General features: G+C 32.4%; 1 protein-coding gene across 3 annotated transcripts; it reads left to right on the top strand.

The window, feature by feature from the left end:
• The first annotated feature begins 686 nt into the window (after positions 1-686).
• Positions 687-14954, top strand: LOC105180001 (RING finger protein B). Of its 3 annotated transcripts, XR_849446.2 has the most exons (12): positions 687-1124; positions 1959-2108; positions 2693-2854; positions 4154-4306; positions 4421-4573; positions 5707-5871; positions 5958-6146; positions 6533-6719; positions 6830-7040; positions 7644-7791; positions 13562-14001; positions 14600-14954. XR_849446.2 is itself a non-coding variant. In XM_011103662.2 (11 exons), the coding sequence occupies exons 1-10, from the start codon at positions 959-961 to the stop codon at positions 7788-7790; spliced, it is 1680 nt and encodes a 559-aa protein (XP_011101964.1). In that variant the 5' UTR covers positions 687-958; the 3' UTR covers position 7791; positions 14600-14954. The 3 variants fall into 3 exon arrangements, 2 of the variants coding, with proteins under 2 accessions (XP_011101964.1, XP_011101963.1); XM_011103662.2 differs by lacking the exon at positions 13562-14001 and having other exon boundaries at positions 7647-7791; XM_011103661.2 differs by lacking the exon at positions 13562-14001 and having other exon boundaries at positions 688-1124.
• The last annotated feature ends 4640 nt before the right edge of the window (positions 14955-19594 follow it).

The raw sequence follows: 19594 nt of genomic DNA, 5'->3' as shown, positions 1-19594 counted from the left end.
GGTAATATCATTTAGACGCATCATTAGTTATTATCTTTTTCTAGTTGATTGAAACATATTACACTCCAATTGATCAGCTATGCGTGTTGATTATTTCAATGCAGTATAAAATTGTAATAATTCTCAGATCTTTCAAATTGATTAATCTGTGTATAATAAACGTCTAATTGATCCCTAAAAAATATTAACACGCCTCTTTTCAAATTAATCACGAACACGCCTTATTTACTTTGTGTGCGCTGCAGTCAGAGCTATCCACTTACCCTTGAGTAGTATTTGGTGATGCTCATTATATATTCTACAAATAGTAAAATTAATTAATCATTCATTTTATATTTGAATAAATAATAAACGAGGATATCATATTAGACGAATATGTAATGCTGTATATTATATTTAATAAGATTATTGGATGATACACTTCAATTTGACTAAGCTGGACAATAATAAAATAAACAATAATTTTAAATATATTATATCGTGAGTTGGTATATGTTTGATTGTTCGTCGTATGGATGACTTTGTAATTTTATGATAACTGCGTTAATAAATATTTATTGGTTGATGTAAAATCATGAAATTTGATCTTGAAAACAAGAACTTAAGTTATATACACATTAAATATATTTGTTAATAATTAGTATAAATCTTCCCAATTAATGAATTAAACAACCCTCCAAAAAATAAAAAAACTGGTTCATACCCGCACCACACCCAAAGCATTCATCCATGTACACGTACTGATCTCTGGGTGGGCTGTTAATGCTCCGTTGATTAGAAAGACCTTAAACCCATATCCCGAGGGGGAATCAAATTCAATTTCCTCACGCTTTCTCTCACATTTCTTGACCCCATCCTCTCATTTGCTTGCGGCTGCGGGTGATTTCGTTTTTCTTTCCCATTCAGTCCGTTCAATTTCTTGAAGTGGGCAACCCTTGATTCTTAGCAAACGTTAGGAATGGCTATGAGGTGGGAGAAGGTGCAGCAGAGAGAAGGGAGTGGTGGCCCCGGAGTGAGGTGGGGCCACACATGCAACGCCATTAAAGGAGGCAAGCTTCTCTATGTTTTCGGCGGCTATGGGAAGAATCAGTGCCAGACTAATCAAGTTCATGTTCTGGATACTGGTTTGTGTTTGCCCTCTTGTGCCCGCCATATTTATTTCTTTATGTTTTTTGAGGTTTAAAATTTTTTTGAGTCTTTTTGGTGCGTTTCTCATGTTTCTTAAATTCTTGGCGAATCTTGAGTTTTCTGGTTATGTTGCTCGTGAAAGATTGAATATTTGTTTTGTGTATATGTACTTTGTTGGTTTTTAGGTGCTGAAGATGGATGATACTATTGGCTTTTCGGAGGAAGGCCTTGTACCCCAATTTGTTGTGCTTTTTTTGACAAAATTCGTGCCTGTTGTTTTTCTTTTTTTCTTTTCTCAAGTTTCTTGAACTTTGAAAAGATCTTGGCGTCTTTGGCTGCATTGTCTTGTAAAGATGGAATCTTTTTTGCTAGATTTATTTTCAGTTCATATATTCTGTGGCCTTAGATTGTTGAAAATTTATGGAATTTTTAGCTTTTTGAGGAGATTGTGAGTCACAAGATCTGTAGGTTGGGTGTTAGCCGTGGAAAGTTGGGAAAGTTAGGATCTTCAATATAATTTCTCTAATTTTGCGTGTGATTTGTACTGAAACTGTGGAAATTATGTCTCAGTGAGTTCTATAAGGTACTTTGCCTTTGTCAGTGTTTTCTGTACTCGACTGTAAAATACTGTTCTTATGGCTGGATTCTGGTTCCATTAAGATACTTAATATTTGTTATTAAAATTTTTTTTTTCATATTGACTATAATTATTTATGTACAGTAGTTATTGTTGTTTTACACGGACTTTAATTTACTTAATATAAATATTGACGGTTCATTCACATGAGCGGGAGGATGCCAAAAGTCTAATGTGAATACGGTGTTATCAGTCAACATGATTTGGAGTGAGCCAGTGATGAAGGGCACAGCACCCACACCGAGGGACAGTCATAGCTGTACAACAGTGGGAGATAATCTGTTTGTATTTGGTGGTACAGATGGAAGAAGGCCGCTTAACGATTTGCATATTCTGGATACCTGTAAGTTTATTTATTGATTTCCCTTCTCTGTATTCTCCCTGTTTCTTTAATCTTTGTTTTTCTTTTTCCTACAAGATTTTGGTTACTTTATCAATTAGCCACATTAAGTATGTTGCATTGAGTTGAAACCCCTATAGCAGTCTGTTATTACAAAAAGAATGGACTTGCTATTCTTGTGGTTTATCTCCATTATGCTACACCGAGTTGGATTGGCATATGCTTGGTTATTAATTTTTCCTCATCTTCACCTTAGTTTTCAATGTGAAGATAAATGATTCAATGTATGAAAATTCCAGTAACCTTTGTTTGCATTTCCACTGATTCTATCCTTTATCTGTTTTTTGGTATCCTCTGTTTTCTTTGCTCCCCCTTCTTCTGCTTTCCCTAAGTTGGTCATCACGTCAGTGTGTGAACTTTTACTGTTTTTTTTTTGGCAGTTAACCACAATTCATTTTAAATATTACAACAATAAATTTAGTGTTGGTGATTATACGACAAAATGAGGAACCTTAAACTAACATCAATACCTTGTTTAATTATCTTATCAACTAACTATTTGTTGGCGAATATTTTACACATGCTAGCATCCAACACATGGATCTTACCAAGTGTTAGAGGAAACGGGCCAGAACCAAGAGAAGGTCATAGTGCAGCTCTTATTGGTAAAAGACTCTTCATTTTTGGTGGATGTGGCAAATCTGTTAACAGTGAAATCTACTATGATGATCTTTACATATTGAATACCGGTATGCATTCTCTACTTTGCTTCCTATAGCCACCTCTAGTTAGATATTATCTTCAAGGAGACTTTATTCGTGTTTTTAAGGATAAAGCTTTTCGCTTTCATTGTTTCCTGTATCTTAGTTACAATGTGGTTATCTGTAAATGAAGTTCTATACTGTAAAAGTGGAAGTTGCTTTTCAAGATGAAGTATTCCAAATCGCTCACATAAAAATGGAATTTGCTGATTATAGTCGCATGTCCTGCAGACAAAAGAAAAGTAAAAGAAAAGAAATAAACATGGTGACTTATTTCCCACGCACATATAAAATATGTATTCCCTTCACAACTGTTTATCCTGTAATTCTGTGACTTCTTATGGTAATCAATGTTGACTTCTTATTGCTACTTAACTAGTTAGCCGACATGAAAGTTACTTTAAAGTTACTTCACTTCTGCCTCCATAAGTAAACTATTGGCTGGTAAATTTCAAAATCAAAAGTGACTTTTGAGACTTGGCACGACATAAAATTATTATTATTATTTTTGTCTTGGGCGATTTGCCAAAATCAATCCTTATGTTTGTTTTCGGTTTTGGGCCATCTCAGAGATGGCCCAAAACAGAAGCAATGTTTGCCATTGCTTGTTTTGCCATGTTTTTGTCTTGTTTCTAAGTATTTTGTCTTGTTTCTAAGTATTTGATTTTTAAATATAAATATATTTGATTTTTAAATACAAATATATTTTATTTTAACCACGTAATATTTTATACGTAATATTTTCTACATCATTGGAATAATTAAAAATTTTAAAAAATATAAAATAATATAATTATTCTACGCGGTTAATTCATATATTATATTATTTGAATAATGTATTTAAATTTATCACCTCGAATAGAACAACTAACAAAAAATATTGTTAATTCATTATTAGAGTGCATTTAATTATTTTTAAAAGTGTATTTACATAAATTATTTTTTTCATTTCCATACATATATAATTAGAAAATAATATTTATTTTAATCCACTCACAACTAAATAAATTATATATATTTTTATACACACATATATATAAATATATATAAAAGAGACATGATTTGACAATGAACAGTATTTTTTGTCTCCCCACTACCCAACATCAAACATAACATACTTATTTTATATTATCTCCAAAAACAAATCCAAACATACACACTATCTCTAACTTATTTTTATTTATCTTTGTTTTTCTCTCTCTATCTCCACAAAATACCCAAAAACAAGTTAAAAACAAAACCAAACATAATGAATGTTTTTGAGGCTCTTCCTTTTAATTTTTGCAGAGACCTTCTCATGGAAACGTGTAGTGCCATCAGGCACTCCTCCAAGTAAGAGAGACAGTCATACCTGCTCATCTTGGAAGAACAAAATCATCGTCATAGGAGGTGAAGACTCATGTAATAACTATCTGTCAGATGTCCATATACTGGATGCTGGTATGATCAAATTGTTTTTACTTCAATGTTATATTCACACGGCAGATCCATGAAATTATGCTCATTATATAAATTTTGTCTTAACTTAATTTCTTTTCATCCTTGAACAAATAGATACTCTTGTTTGGTGCAAGTTGAACACTACTGGCCAGCTATTGCCACCTCGAGGTGGTCACACAGCAGTAGGTTTCGGCAAGAATTTGTTTGTCTTTGGGGGTTTCTCAGATGAGCAGAACTTGTATGATGATGTCTATATGCTTGACATTGGTAAGTTTGTGATGCTTATTACTTTGTTAATGCAAGTAAATCAATTTCCTGGACCCACACTAACTTTCATAAGTAAAAAATAGAAAAAAAATAAGAAAAGGACGACCTTCGGCTTATTTCCATGATTTTTATGAGAATGGCTTTCAGTGGGAACACACGGTGGTGACTGGTCTTTGAGGAGAAAAATTGCCTTGTAAGTCTAAAATGTTTTCTATAAAGGTTATCCTCAAACTTGATAACTACCAAACACTAGAGGCTTAGAAAGTACAATGTTACCTCAATCACCTTTCTTTTGTCTTAAATTAGAGATGGATTGCATTTCAAAACAGTATGTTTTCCAAGTAAGCTCTTTGGGCAGGAAACTTGACCAGTTCAATTTGAGCCTTGCTCTTTTGAGATTCTTTTTGGTTTATTGGGTAGACGGAGAAGCGATTAAAATTTGATTCACTTGGGAATCATTTTTTGGAAAAGTCTTCATTCCCAAGAAATGAAACTGAAAATTCTAAAAGCCGTTTGATGTTTATTCTTCCAAAAAACTTTTCTTGGCTCAGAACTTTTGAAAAACTCTAATCATGAATATAAAAAGTCCAATTTATGCTTATTTTTCAATATGATTTTATAAGTATTCCAATCCATCAATAAAAGGTATATGTATTTACATCTTCGCCTTAATACAAAAATAAAAATAAATTTTGATGTGACATGAAAATGTCCTCTTCGGAATGAAACTGGTCGCATTTTGCTTTGGAAATATGATGCATCAACGACAAAATAAAATGAAATACAGTTTCATCCTCTATGCATTCCTGATATAACCCCTCAAAAATGCAATCCTGAAAATTCTCTCTTAAAAAATATTTTCCCAACAATAGCCATAATTGTTTATGACTGGAAAATGGTTGTAAAAACTGCTGTTTACATATTCAATAAAAGATAAATATTAAATTGACCCTGTAGATAGTAGTTATTTTTCACTTTGTTAAAAATGCAGTCACGTTATGCACATATTTGAGCTGAGTTGTGTGCATGACACATGCTGATGTTAATGATTAAGTAAGTGGTTGCTACTTATTTGCTAAGGTTGAACCTGAAAGTGGTGGGAACTTTTATGACTATGTGGTGGTTTTATGTAGAAAATGCTTCATGGATGAAAATTATAGCTATCGGGGAGGGCCCTTCTGGCAGATTTTCCATGGCTGGCGAAAGTTTGGATCCCCAGTTGGGAGGTGTTCTTGTTTTTATAGGTGGCTGCAATAAGAATCTTGAAGCACTGGATGACATTTATTACTTGCACACAGGTTTTATTTTTCCCCCAGTTTTTTTGTTGGAAAGTTGCAGGTTGTCTGCTGAATTGGAGCATAAATTAACTGGACCTTGTTACTAGGGTTTTCTAGAGAAATTGAGCGAGATGAGAAACGAATTGAGAAGCTATCTCTAAGGAAACAGCTGAAGTTGAAATGCCAGGAACAGCGCACAGGTACTCCAGCATATGAGAAGTCTCCTTTTGGAGTTGAACATGAACAGGACACTACCGTTTACCAGCCCATGCCGATATCAAGTTTTATGCCATCAGGCAAGAAAACATGTTTGATGTTATATATAATCTTGCAGTTCTGTCATGTAGTTAACTTACTGCTATGTCCTATTGAATATCATTATCCTTCAGTATATACTTTTTCTGGATTAAATATCTACTGTTTCTTTTGTACTGATGCTTACTCAAAAATTCATTAAAATGCCATAACCATGAAATTAGGAGAGATTAGATATCTGTAAAATATACATGGCCAGTTTAAAGTCTTAGTTGAAACTGCATCACAGCTCTTAGTTTTTATTCCTTTCCATGGGTCTCTGGTTATGTTTCAGAGTGAATGGAGATCGGACATCTTCTTTCATGGATTCTTAAGATATAATCAAATATATTTCCATGCACATGATATTACATCAATCCAAATGCAGGCAGGCAGAATTTCTATTTAAATGAATACCAGACTCCTTTGGGAAAGAGGAGCTTCCAAGCTAAAGTCACTAAAAGCTTCTCAGATGGATATACTATCGAAACTATCATTGATGGAAAGCCTCTTCGTGGAGTGTTATTTTCCAACAAACCAAGCTCTATTAACGTTGGTGCTGACACTTCCAATAGGTGAAGAAGATTGTATATGTGTGTTTGTTATTATCTGTTTGCCAAACTGGCATAAGCTATTTTGATAAGATGAGCATTGATGGGCTCTCTTGTAATCCACATTATTACAGGAAGATGGAGGCAATGAAGAGTAATGGTGCTAATGTGCACGGCAATCAAAATTCTGGAGTAGAAAGTGAGAAATCTATGAAACATCATGAGAATGATGTGAGGCAAGCAGATTCTATCCAGAAGGAAAAGGAATTAGCTGATGCACAGGTGGAAGCTGCTGCTTCAGAAATGAAAAGTTCTGCAGCTTCTGAGTCTTCAATTCCCCAAGAGGTTATCTCTCTTATGAAAATTCTATTTTAGATGAAAAATATACTATGACATGCATAAGAGAGTTTTCCCACTCCCTCCCCTACTCTGCTGGATAGTCCCTTCCTTTCTCCAAAATTCATCATCTATTAACTCCAGCAACGGGTGATTTTTTAGGCCATGCTGTTTCACTGAGTAATATTTTCCTCTGATTTATTTAATTTTTTATTCAGACAAATTGTCGAAGAATCTTAAAATTACATGAGCTGTTTTATCTGAAAGGAGATGAGAATCTTAAAATCTTAAAGTATTTATTTAACCCAAAAATGTCAACCACAATGAAGTTTATGGAAGGGAGGAATGCATTTTCATCCTCTTAACAAATCAAAGCAATCACCACTAGTTAATATACTATCTAGGTTCTTGTCCCGGACTTCTTATCTTTCAAAAAGGTGATGCTATTTCATACTTTAAATATTATGGACTATCTTTCAGTCAAGCCAAAATCCTTGATTGTTCTAGTCTTTTCACCTGTTTTGTGGCAGTCGTGACTTACAGTGCTTTATGGTTTTCTTAGACATATCTTAAGGTATTCCGTTGATTATTCTCTTCTTCTATCTCCATCAGCAGCAGGTTCCTGAAGTCTCAGAACCACCTATGCCGGCTGATGTTAATGCAGCAAGTAATGCAACTAATAATCCATCATCCTCCGATGCTGAAACTCATAAAGAGAATGTTTCTGCAGTTGTCAAGGATCAAAACATTTCAAATTGAGGTACTCATAGAAAACACTAATTATTTGCTGGTCAAGTTAATGAAATCCAGGGATATGATACCTTCTACATATGTAATTAATGATGTTGCCATGAATTGTGTGCTTTTGTTGAGGGCTCTAGGCTTTGAACATTTCAACCTCAAGATATCAGCATCATCAACTTGACAAATAGATTCGGAAATTAAGTTGAATTTCAGATACTAGAATGCAAATTCTTGGATTGGTGTTAAGTTTGATGAAATGATGCGCTAAATGCAATTCTAGCTTTTTGCTTCAATATTTTTTCTTGAATTAAATTACAAGTCACATGGAAATTCAAATAGGTGAACTTGGTTTCACCTGGCCAATTGATTTAGTACTGTGAATAAATCCATATATTTTGTTTATGCATCTGAGTCTTGATTACTTAAACTAAAAGCCTGCAACATAAATCGTATATGTGTATATATATATTCCATGGCAAATCTGGATTTTGTCACAATGTCACGAATTAACAAACTTCCCCAAATTATGTTGAATGAACTCTTGTTTTAGCTGACACTCAATTGGTGTGTAGGGTAGTGGGCATTCCCTAGTCCACTGCTACATCTATGATTGGTATGTTAGGTTTGGGAATACCTATTCCCTCACATAAGGGATTAGCCATTCCCTCGCCCAATAAGTATGCTATGCCCAACATGTTGCGAATGAAAGTTTTTTTTTTCTTTCTTTTATTAGTTTGATATTTAGTTTTAATTGTTACTAAATTTAAGTACTTATTGTATCTAGTATTGAGAAATATTAGGTAATAAAAAAGTGATGTTAGTTTGATATTTAGCTATTTTTATTAGTTCAAGATATTTCTTTCACTCAATAGTGAAGAAATAATGGTAGATGCATTATGATTAAATAGATTAGTCCATTTGGTTGTTCGAATCATTTTTCTTTTGGCAGAAAAATATTATCTTTATGTTTGTTAAGTCAATAAATTATTTCTTATGTAATTAAATAATGTTTTTCATATATATATTATAACATATGAAATGTTTTATAAATTACTTATAACCTTCTCTGAGCAATTTTTTAGGAACTGAATGCGACATTATACAACTGAATGCAACATATTCAATAAAATATGAATAAGGAATTTTTTAGGAAAAATTATTAAAGGCCAAATTTTTCATAAAAGTAATTTCATTCCGTTATTGATAATTATTTTCTAATTATCAATTATATGAATGGAATCAACTAACGGGCGGCGATTCTATTACCTTTATTGTGTATACCAATCATAGGATTACTATTGAAATGTGATTCCTTTCCTATTGTTATTCCCTTCCTAGCTTCATTCTATTCCCGCTTAGCTTAATTCCATTCCAACGTACCAATCATTCTCTCAAGTGTCACACAATGATACCAACATGGGTATAAGGTATGAGTTGGATCCTTCACATAATTGTTGGGGATTTCTAAGGTGCTACCTAATTCACCACACATGGAAGACCAAGGAGAGTAGGAGCTGCGGAGTAGGACGAAGTATTAGAAGAGGTGCCACATTCATAGGTCCTTAGGTTTTTAAAGGAGAATGATAGCTGAGAAGACTTTGTTGCGCAATTTTGTCAAATTAATGTGGGCATTTATGCCACACAAACATGGAAGGTATTGTTAACACATATATTCTCAATACTATAAAGGTACTTTTAGAACATAGAAATTAAGTAGTTTTACTTAATTATGATAGAAAGGACAGACAAAATTTCCCTTGAGTTGCTGCATCCATACCCTAAAATTGAGAATTACAAATCTATAACCAAATTCACACGCTCTGATATTTGGCATAAGGAAAACAGGCATCCAGGATAGACTGACTGACTTTTTCAATTCAACTTTTTGTTTGGTAAAACTAATAAAACTGGGATTGAAGAGACCAAGGATAAAGTAGTCACATTGAAAGTGGGGAAAGATAAACGAGTGTCTTATTTAACCATGAGGAATGGTTATTCCTACAATCCTACTTAAGTGGGTAGTTACTAACTCAACCAAAAGAGAAACTATGATTGCACCCTCCTTCCCTGTCTTTAATTATGACCCTTATTAAATCAAATAACTCTGTATATTTGTCTCTATATATGTTTGAAATGACATAGATATTCTATATATTAATATTTATAAATCATAAATTGAATATGTCACTAATATATATAATGTTTGTCGTATGTCTCTTTATATACTTAATTTTTATATATAATCACATATATATAAGTGTATTTTTTTTATATGAATACAATATATTTTTATGAATACTATTTATTCATAAGTAAATACCCATGGCGTGGGTGCTATGCTAGTGTATGTATATATTTCAAATAGCGCGAGTGTATATTTGTAGAGATGTACAATGAATATATAAATATAACTTTAACTAATTATATATACTAATTATGTATTAACTTTTGCGCATAAATTTTAAACTTAAAATATTTGAATGCTGCAGTGGTGAGTATGAGTGATGACATAATATTCCTGAAAAGGAAACTTTTTTGGATCTGATTTTTTAGATGTTTTTCATCTGGACGCCGAAGTAATCCACAAGACGAGTATTTATCGTTGAAGTGAGGTATTAGTAAATGATAGCATGAAAGACTATAAAGAGATAAGCCGCTATGAGAATAAAGAGAATGAAAAGAAACACCTTATACTTAAATGAAGACGGTGTCATTATGCAGACGAAGCTAAGTGAAGAGAAAAAGAGGAAGAAAGAAGATGATAATGGTGGAGAAATGTATGAACTCTTTACTCAAATTGAGTGAAGATTTTTGTGCATCTTTCTACCTGTGATGCATGTTTGCACTTAAAAGTCTGCAACGCTGCAGCTTTGCAGGTTGGAATTTGGAAACAGGGAGAGGAAAGTGGCTAGTGCAACACCTGTGTGCAGGTGGTAAAGCAAGAAAGAAGAAAAGGAAAAATAAAAGATTCGTAACAAAACTTATGTACTAAGAAGGAACTGACTCGAGTAGTTTCTGGCAGAAACAACTACTGCTATAAATTCCAAAATTGAAACATCTTAAGGTTCTAATTAATAAATAAGGTGGAGTCCTTATGACGTGAAAAACTTGGCCTTTTCCGTATAAAGAAATAAAAATTTAAAAAGAGAATGAAATTAAAAAATGGTAGAGTTTTTAAGTGGTGTAAACGACTTCCAAAGTCGTTTATACCAATGTCTTGCTATAACTTTTGAAGCCTTTTCAAAATTCCTTTTGTGATGGGTTTCACAGATATAAGTGTCAAGCATAATCAAACACTTGACCTTGTTACATAATATATATATATATATATATATATAAACGTTTCCGTCAAATAATATAAGTGTCAAGCATAATCAAACACTTGACCTTGTTACATAATATATATATATATATATATATGAAAACGTTTCCGTCAAATAAAATTTCTCTCTTTGTCTGAGGTCTAGTATATTTCTTAGGTGATAAATGTCTTTATTCCAAGGTTAAGAGAGATACTTGAGATCATTGATTATTAGTTGTCCATATTTACTTCAAATATGTAAAGAGAAGTTGTATTAAACATCCAAACAAAGAATTGAAGTCTTGTCGACCTAACTAATTCTAGGCATGAATTAATTATAGAAATAATGGTAGTTGGTGTGATTATCTTATTAATCTGTAAAACATTCCATATGAAGAGTTTATATTACACTTTGGGAACAGTAAAAATTGACTTTTCCTTTTTCCTGACTTTTGAACATTGACATTGTGATACCGAATTTAATGTGACTGGCACGTGAGTGTTACAAGTTGGAAGCACGGTATATTTTAAGACTGGTGTGTCCAAAGCTGGGTCACAAACAATTTTGGTGATATAACATTTCAAAGGGTGTTCACAAGGTCCAAATGGAGGTTTGTCTTTTCCGATGAGTGCAAAAGGCCAAATGGAGTATGCTATATGAGTTAAAGGATAATGATGTTAAATTGTTTCTCATAAAATGGGGGTGAGACGTTCAGATTAAATCTGGATGACTATAGTTTCTTGTTTTAGTAAGACGTGGTGCTTCCCAGTGAAGAAAATTTTGTCCAGTCCTGATTTTGCCATGTGAACTTGTTTTCTTGCTCTTATAAAATTTGGAGACATATTGTACCCACAGAAATCAACAAACAAACATGTTTTTCCAGGAATTGTTTTCTGGTTAACTTTATTGCTGAGCATTGACACTTCTATATTTATATATTCCATCTCCTAAAATGCTGTTTTCCGGAATCTTGTGAAGCAACTAGCTTATCTTTGTTGTAAAGAATGAACCGCATTGTTGACCTCACCATCGTAGTTCAATATTTCCCAGCATTCTTGGAATTATTTCAACCATTCGTCTCTGAGCATTCATACAAACTTGGAGCATCTATATTAAAGATTTAATTGCTCAATACAAATATGTCAATTAAAACTCTTATTTTAAATGCTTTTAGGTAGTATCTTCTTTATCTGCACTGGACTTCGGCATGTATCCTTCTATCTGGAAGTTTCCTCTGAAATACTTAGTGCTTATAACTCTTATAGTCATATGGTTGTGGATATTTTTTATGTCCTCCAACATTCCATAAGTGGCTTGTTTCCTGAAAGTTGGAGAACCTATTTGTATGATAAAAGTAATTTGAAACTAAGTGCAAGATTGAATACTATGTAGTCAAAATAGTATTAGTGCTGATGAATCTATTAGCTTATTGACTTCTCCCCCTGAAATGTTACTCTTATTTCTTTTTCTTTTCCTTGTTTTCTTCCCGAATCATTTTATTTGAAAAAGAAGGTCTTGGAGATGTTTGGTGTTATTTTCCAGTTATTCTTTGACTCATAACTATGATGTTTAAGACTGTCGTTTTTGTATCAGTACCAGACAATTCTTGCCTTTAGACATCCATAAGACATGTTGGATGAAGAATCTTTTAATTAAAAAATCCTCGCATCATAGTTGTGAGCCAGCAGAGTAACTAGAAAGTAACCAAACATCTCTAAATTTGACCTTCCTTTTCAAATAAAATAGTTGGGAAAAGAAAAAAAAAGAAAAAACAAAAAAGAGTATTTGTATTAGAACCAAACTGTTCTTGCCTTTGGACATCCATACAATGTGTTCAATGAAGAATCTTTTAATAAAAAAATCCTCGTTGCTACCACTTATGTCATTGTTTTGTGGCTTCTGCTTTACTAATTACATTTTGTGACTACAGTTATTGGTTTATAAAATCTTCCAGAACTTTTATCTTCTGTTGACTGGGTTGAATATGCCATAAAAATGTCTGGGGCAGTTGTGCATACCAGTTAGATACTATTTACATGTTCAATGAAGACACCTCATACTGGCAAATCATCATTGCTAATGATATAGATACTGGTTGCTGTCATAGTTCTCTGGCTTCAGCTTTAATAGATACTGTTTTGGACTGTATCGTTTCGGTGTATAAAGTTCTTCCGAACAAGTAACTTTTGCCGGCTGGCTATATATGCTATAGAAATCTATTCAGCAGTGCATCAGTTGCAGATGTGTATGTTTTTTCTTAGTACGCTGACCTTTATCATGTCATGAACTGCTTCATATGTCTTCTCCTCTGTGGCACTGTGGAGCTAGTATTTGTATATTAGTACAACAGAATCAAAATCATCAACTCGATCAGGTTTTGCAACCTTTTTATCGTGGATTTGAACTCTGGGGGAAATTTTTACTTCATCATTATTTGTTTAAATGAAAAGAAACTTCTTTAGTTTAACTATGTGTGTCCTTCAGTTTGCATAAGTGGGCTAGAAAACTATGCACCTTGACTGTTTGCACCAGTGGAAGCAAAGTTGATGTCAGATCTTACTTATAACTGAGATTTCGTGGAGGTCAGACACTTTGATTCAGAGGCTTGGGTGGTGTTGAGTTATAGTGATGGTAGGCTTAGAGCTCCTACTGTAAATGAGAAAATTCGCTCTCAAACCACCAACATTACAAATTTCAGTATGGATATTGGACTTGTAAGGTGAAGAATTATGCTTTTTCTTTTGTTTCCATCCATGTGTTGGAAGATCTAAACATAAGTTCATCTTTGGTCGCTCACGTTTACTGCTGATTCAAATGGTTCAATCTGTTCCTCTACCTATTTGAACTTCCAAGCCCTAGTGGAGTGCTATGCGAGCATTGGGAATATTTACCACTTTGGTCCCTTGCATCTGAATGTTTTACAGGTTTGATCACTTAAATTTGAAATCAATACGATTTTAGTTGCTTGCACACTTGCAACTACTTAGCATTTAATCATGTTAGCGGCAAGGATTAGATGTGCAGTACAATCTAAAGGTTAGGGATTAATTTTGACAAGCAATGAACCAGACTGGAAATGAATTTAGTGGACAAATGAATGAACAGAAATGTAATGATATCAATGTTTCACATACAAAAAGTATTGATATGTTGCATGGTGATACTCCATATTTGTTGCATAAAGAATAAACCAAAGAAATCAAGAATCTAATAGAAAACATGTTGAGATTATTTTGCCATTTTTTTTATTCTTACTATTTCTATGCCATATAAAACTTGATTGTTGAATGTCGTACCATGTTCCCAATGTTGCATTTCGAGCTTTCAGCTTTTCTTATGTTATACTCAAACTCTTTGTGTTACATACGTCATAAACTTATTGGAACAATGCCACTTTTATGTTCCATTGCATTTTAGATGAGTCTAGTCTCCTTTTCCTTCTGAAAGTTTTTACAGTATAGAGTTCCATAGAAACCAGCCAATGCATCTAATCATTGTGACAACTTGCTCTCACTTTTGCAGGACCAGGTTGGCTGAAATCTTGCAAACCCCGTCTCCACATGAAAATTCTTGCACCCTTAAATTTGTACAGTTCCTAACTATGAAATACACAAAATGGCCGTGACTTGTGAGTGTCCCTTTTTGTCCAGTGGATTTGCCTCCACGAATTTTGCATTCTCGGGAGCTCTCGTACAGTTATGTAGGATACTATCACATCAAGATGTGAAAACTGTATACTAGCGAATGTTTAGTCTCTGTACTACTTGTGAATATCGATGTTGTCTATTTATGTGGTATTGCCATTTGCAGCAATATGGTCATTCTAGTTTCTTGAAAAAGATCATTCTAAATTTCTTGTTTGTGTGAAGGCATTGTATTCCTGTGTGTTCCTGTGTTTATTTCTTGGTTTTAGGACAATCTCCGACAGGTGATGGAAAGGCAATGCTCGGGTTTTGTTGATAGCTGTTCAAGATACTGACGTTGGCTATTTATGTGGCATTGTCATTTGCTACAATATGATCATTCTAATTCTTCAAAATAGATTATTATAAATTTATTCTCTGTGCGATGGCATTGTATTCCTGTGTTGATTTTCTGGTTTTACGACAATCCTCGTCTGGTGATCGAAAACTGCAATGCTCTTGTTTCGGATAGCTGGTCGAGAAAAAGCCTTGCTTCATTGTCTTGTAAAGCAACCAACATTAAGAAATGTAAAACTTCAATTTACTGATTGCTCATACCACTTGCATTTAGGTCCTCAGCATTGGTATTATGTTGTCGTGGCCTATATGGGACTATTTGTCAGGGAATCACAATTTTGAGGTAGTGTTTCGCTAAGGGTCGTGTGAGCTCGTTTTCTTTACTATATATTTGGTTTATGGGAACTTGCTGTTCGTTGTTCTTGACTTGTTGCCAATGCAATTTATACGCAGAATGGAATTCATTAGTTACCTTGTACTGTACATTTGATGTAGTAAATTGCAGTTTTTGTTTTCATTCAATTCTTAAACAATTGTTAAGATAATATATAAATATATGGTTATTTGGAATTTGCATGTTATATAAAAATTACTCTAAATATTTATGTATGACCATTAGTAGAGTTGAAAAAAGAAAAAGAACACGTAAGTAAAAAGTTTTAGTGAGAAAAATTGATACCAAAACTTGATTATTAAACGTGATCTCCTACTTAATATTTTATACATTGGCCTCCTCAAGTGGATAGTAATTGAATTCCATACAATTTTATTATTTACGTGAGATTCCATTCCCACCAAATAAACAGAGCTAATGTATAGTTATTAGTTGATAGAGCTGTCTAAACTGAGGAAGTGTTTGTGTTTATATTCTTAAGCCTAATTTTTCTTGATAGATGGAATAAATGTGAAATTGATAAATGAGTGATTAGGTGACGGATGAGATTAAATTAGGATGGATAATATTTGGACAATATTTTTTTAATTATATTGATTTATATATAGTTTTATATTTATTTTAAAGGGTAAATTACAACGACTTCTTTTGAGATTTTGCATAATTACAAATACCCCTTGTTGTTTGAAAAATTACCTGTATCCTCCTGATTTTAACGGTCGTTTAACAATTAGCCTAATCCGTTAGATTTTTATCCATTTTTATGGTGAACTGACCAAAATGCTCTTATGAATTAAAAATTTTATCTATTTTTGTAAAAAATTATTTTTTTATGGACTAAGTGAATAATTTATTTTATAATTTTTAAAATTTTTTCACTATCCTGTTCGATTTTTTTTATAAGTTTTTAATTTTTTAAAAAAATAACATGGATAAAGTTGACAATTTCATACTTCTATTCAAGGATTACATAATTTCATCAATATCAGGGGAGTATTCGTAATTTTTCAAATAACAAGGGGTATTTATAACTATGCCAAAATTCAGGAAAGGTCATTGTAATTTACCCTTATTTAAATGAATAAAAATAGATTATTATTTTTTTGTCCTTGCAAGAATATAACTACGCCTTTGATGGATTTTTAGGGGATAAAATACATTAAAAAAGAGTGAGGTAGAACCAAATGAAGCAATCTAATTGGCTATTAGGCTCTGGAATAAATGAAACATTTTTTTATCCCCTTAGGGCTAGAAGCTATAAAAGTAGGGCTCATGCCGTTCTATTTCAATTAAAGAGAGGAATAATGTAAAGAGCAATAGACCAAAATGGGGGAAAAAAATCAACCCATTTGATGAGGAGTGAACAACATGCAATTGATTGAGGGGAAAGGAAGAGTTGGCCAACACCCACAAAAATGCCCTAGCAATCAGGAGAATCAAAGATAGAGGAGGCTCGATCAGAGTATGAAAAAAGGTCAACATGGGCGATTAACTAACAGGATCCATCAGGAACTGGGTGGCGGAGGTGGTTGCAGGCAATGTCGGCAAGAAAAGGTAAGAAATAAAAAATCTATGATTTAAATAGTATGAAAATTATACTCTTTGGTTATTTTTCACTTTTATATGAGGCGAGTATAGTCAATTTACTTCTTATCATATCAAGCTAGGATAGGTACTAGCTCAGCTAGGATAACAATCCAATCTTTATCACATATATTGTCCAGCCTTAGGTAATAATCAAAGGCTATGAAATTTGCAAGTAAACACAGAATTGGGCTGAACAAGGTGGAATATCGGACCCAATCCATCAAAATAAATGCAACTTTATATAAATGTTTCTTCTTAAGTGTAGTTCAGAGCGGCTAAAATTTAGCGCTCTCTTATGAAAAAGTAAACTGGTAGGCTAAGTAAGAAAATTTGTACGAAAAATCTTGCTCGAAAATAATTAACAATTTGACTGAAAATTAAAACATAATTAGTGACTGTAGCTATCTAAAAAAAAGTAAAATTCGTGAAAACCTACTATTTGGGATTCTACGTTATTATATGAATTATGCTATTTATGTGCAACTTAAGTGCAAGAATTGCCCACGCGTGACAATTCATATTAATTGCATAAGGTACATTATTTTTCAATAAAATAATCACTTTATGTCATTTTACACCTCAAACAATTCATTATGGTTCATTCATTTTTTGGATATGGGATAATTAATTGCTAGGATTCCGTAATTATATAAGGGAAGGAATTATTTAATAATTTTTATAGTGAATTTGTTATTTAATAGTATTAATGGATATAAATGCGAGATTAAAAATATATATATAGATATATATACTACTTATTTTATAGTATAAAAATTGTGATATATACATGAAAATTTCAAATAATTACTTGTGATCCAAATTGACTTTCTATTAAAAGATATTTAAGTATTACAACATGCAATTTTGAACGACTTTTATAAGGACAATTCCCCATAAACTTCAAATTTAGATGTATCAGAATTTATGAAGATAAGAAGATTCATTTCCTCCTACAGGAAGAACATGATGTGCAATATATAGTATATGAGATTTGTAAATATCCGACTCATCTTCAACCCCATGTATAAGGTCAATTATTCGCCATATCTGCAAAAACACTCCAACCAAATTATAAGGGATTGTATAAAATGTATAGGGAAATTTAAATCATCGAAACACAATAAAATTCTAGTTACATGTAGTGTCTCTCCGCCACCATCTTCGTTGCATCATCAAATACACTAACAATCGTCCATGGACACGTTGCATTCAAGTGAAAGTCAACCACCTTATCACTGTAATTAAGTTTTTATTCAGATAAGCCATCGTGATAGATGAAATATAGAGAAGGTAGCAGAGTTGAAAAGTTTAACAAAATTCACCAAGTACTTATTAATAAGATTCATATATGAATTATAAATATAGATAAGTTTGAGTGATATGAAGTGCAACAAAATAAATTATATAATTTTGCTAAAGAATTTAAACACTTAATTGGTGCCGGAAATATTATATCAAACCTCAAGTAATAATGAATCCAAAACTATATATTTTTCCGTTGTTTAAACATCTCAATCATAACTCATAATACAAGTCATGAAAAATAATTTATATCATATAATCACCTTATGGTAGTTGCAATTAGTCCAAGTGAAAATATAAAATCAATATATCAACTTAAAATAATTTTGTAGGATAAAACTTGTGATATATATATAAGTTATTTCATATTTAGTTTTTTACTGGTGAAATAAATTTCAAGTTCTTTAACTTTTTGGAATCACATTAAGTGAAATGAGATAACAAGTCAATTTTTGTTAAGCTTTTCTTAAAAAGAAAATGAGAATTCTAAATTGACTTACTATTAATTTTCTCAAATGTGCTTTATTGTGTGTCGGTAAAAGCTATTTAATTTTTATAAAAATTATAGCAGCAGTTAAAATAGAATTATATAACTATGCTTAAGTATTTACAAAATTAATGCGGATATACATATCAAACCTCAAATAATCATAAAGTTAAACAACCATTTTGTCCCTATAGTCGAATGTCTCAACACACATGGATTTCCACCCATATCGCACGGATGTTAACGTAATTAGACAGTTTGATAAGATAATTAATTCTATTAATTAATTTAATCACCATGAGGCTTGATGTTGAAAATGAGCATAAACAAACTATTGAGATTATAGGTAAATTTGATAAAAATTCTTCATATTTGAAGTATATATATAGGTAAATTTTAAACCTATGAAATCTATTACAACAATATGTTCATGTTAAATGTATAATGTTAGAAACTCTTATATTCAATTGGCAAGTATAGATAGACTCATAATTTGCGTCATATAATATGGTAGTTTTAATCCAAGTGAAATTAAAATCTACTTTAGCGTACTTAAGACAAAACGAACTAATGCCCCCATCAGGTATCTCAATTGAAATTCCCATCAATGGCATTTTCCGTAGAAATAGTATTCTTGCTTATTTCGACGATCCTCGATACAGAAGAAAGAGTTGGGCATTACTAAATATGAGACTCTATAAATGCATTCAATCGTCAAAAAAGAGGATTTGATTGAGATATCAACTTGAAATAATTAAAAAAAATTG

This window comes from Sesamum indicum, unplaced genomic scaffold, assembly GCF_000512975.1.
Source record: "Sesamum indicum cultivar Zhongzhi No. 13 unplaced genomic scaffold, S_indicum_v1.0 scaffold00269, whole genome shotgun sequence".
In the NCBI taxonomy this organism is placed as follows: domain Eukaryota; kingdom Viridiplantae; phylum Streptophyta; class Magnoliopsida; order Lamiales; family Pedaliaceae; genus Sesamum; species Sesamum indicum.
Note: the sequence above shows the minus strand (reverse complement) of the source record. Positions and strands in the feature narration are given on the sequence as shown.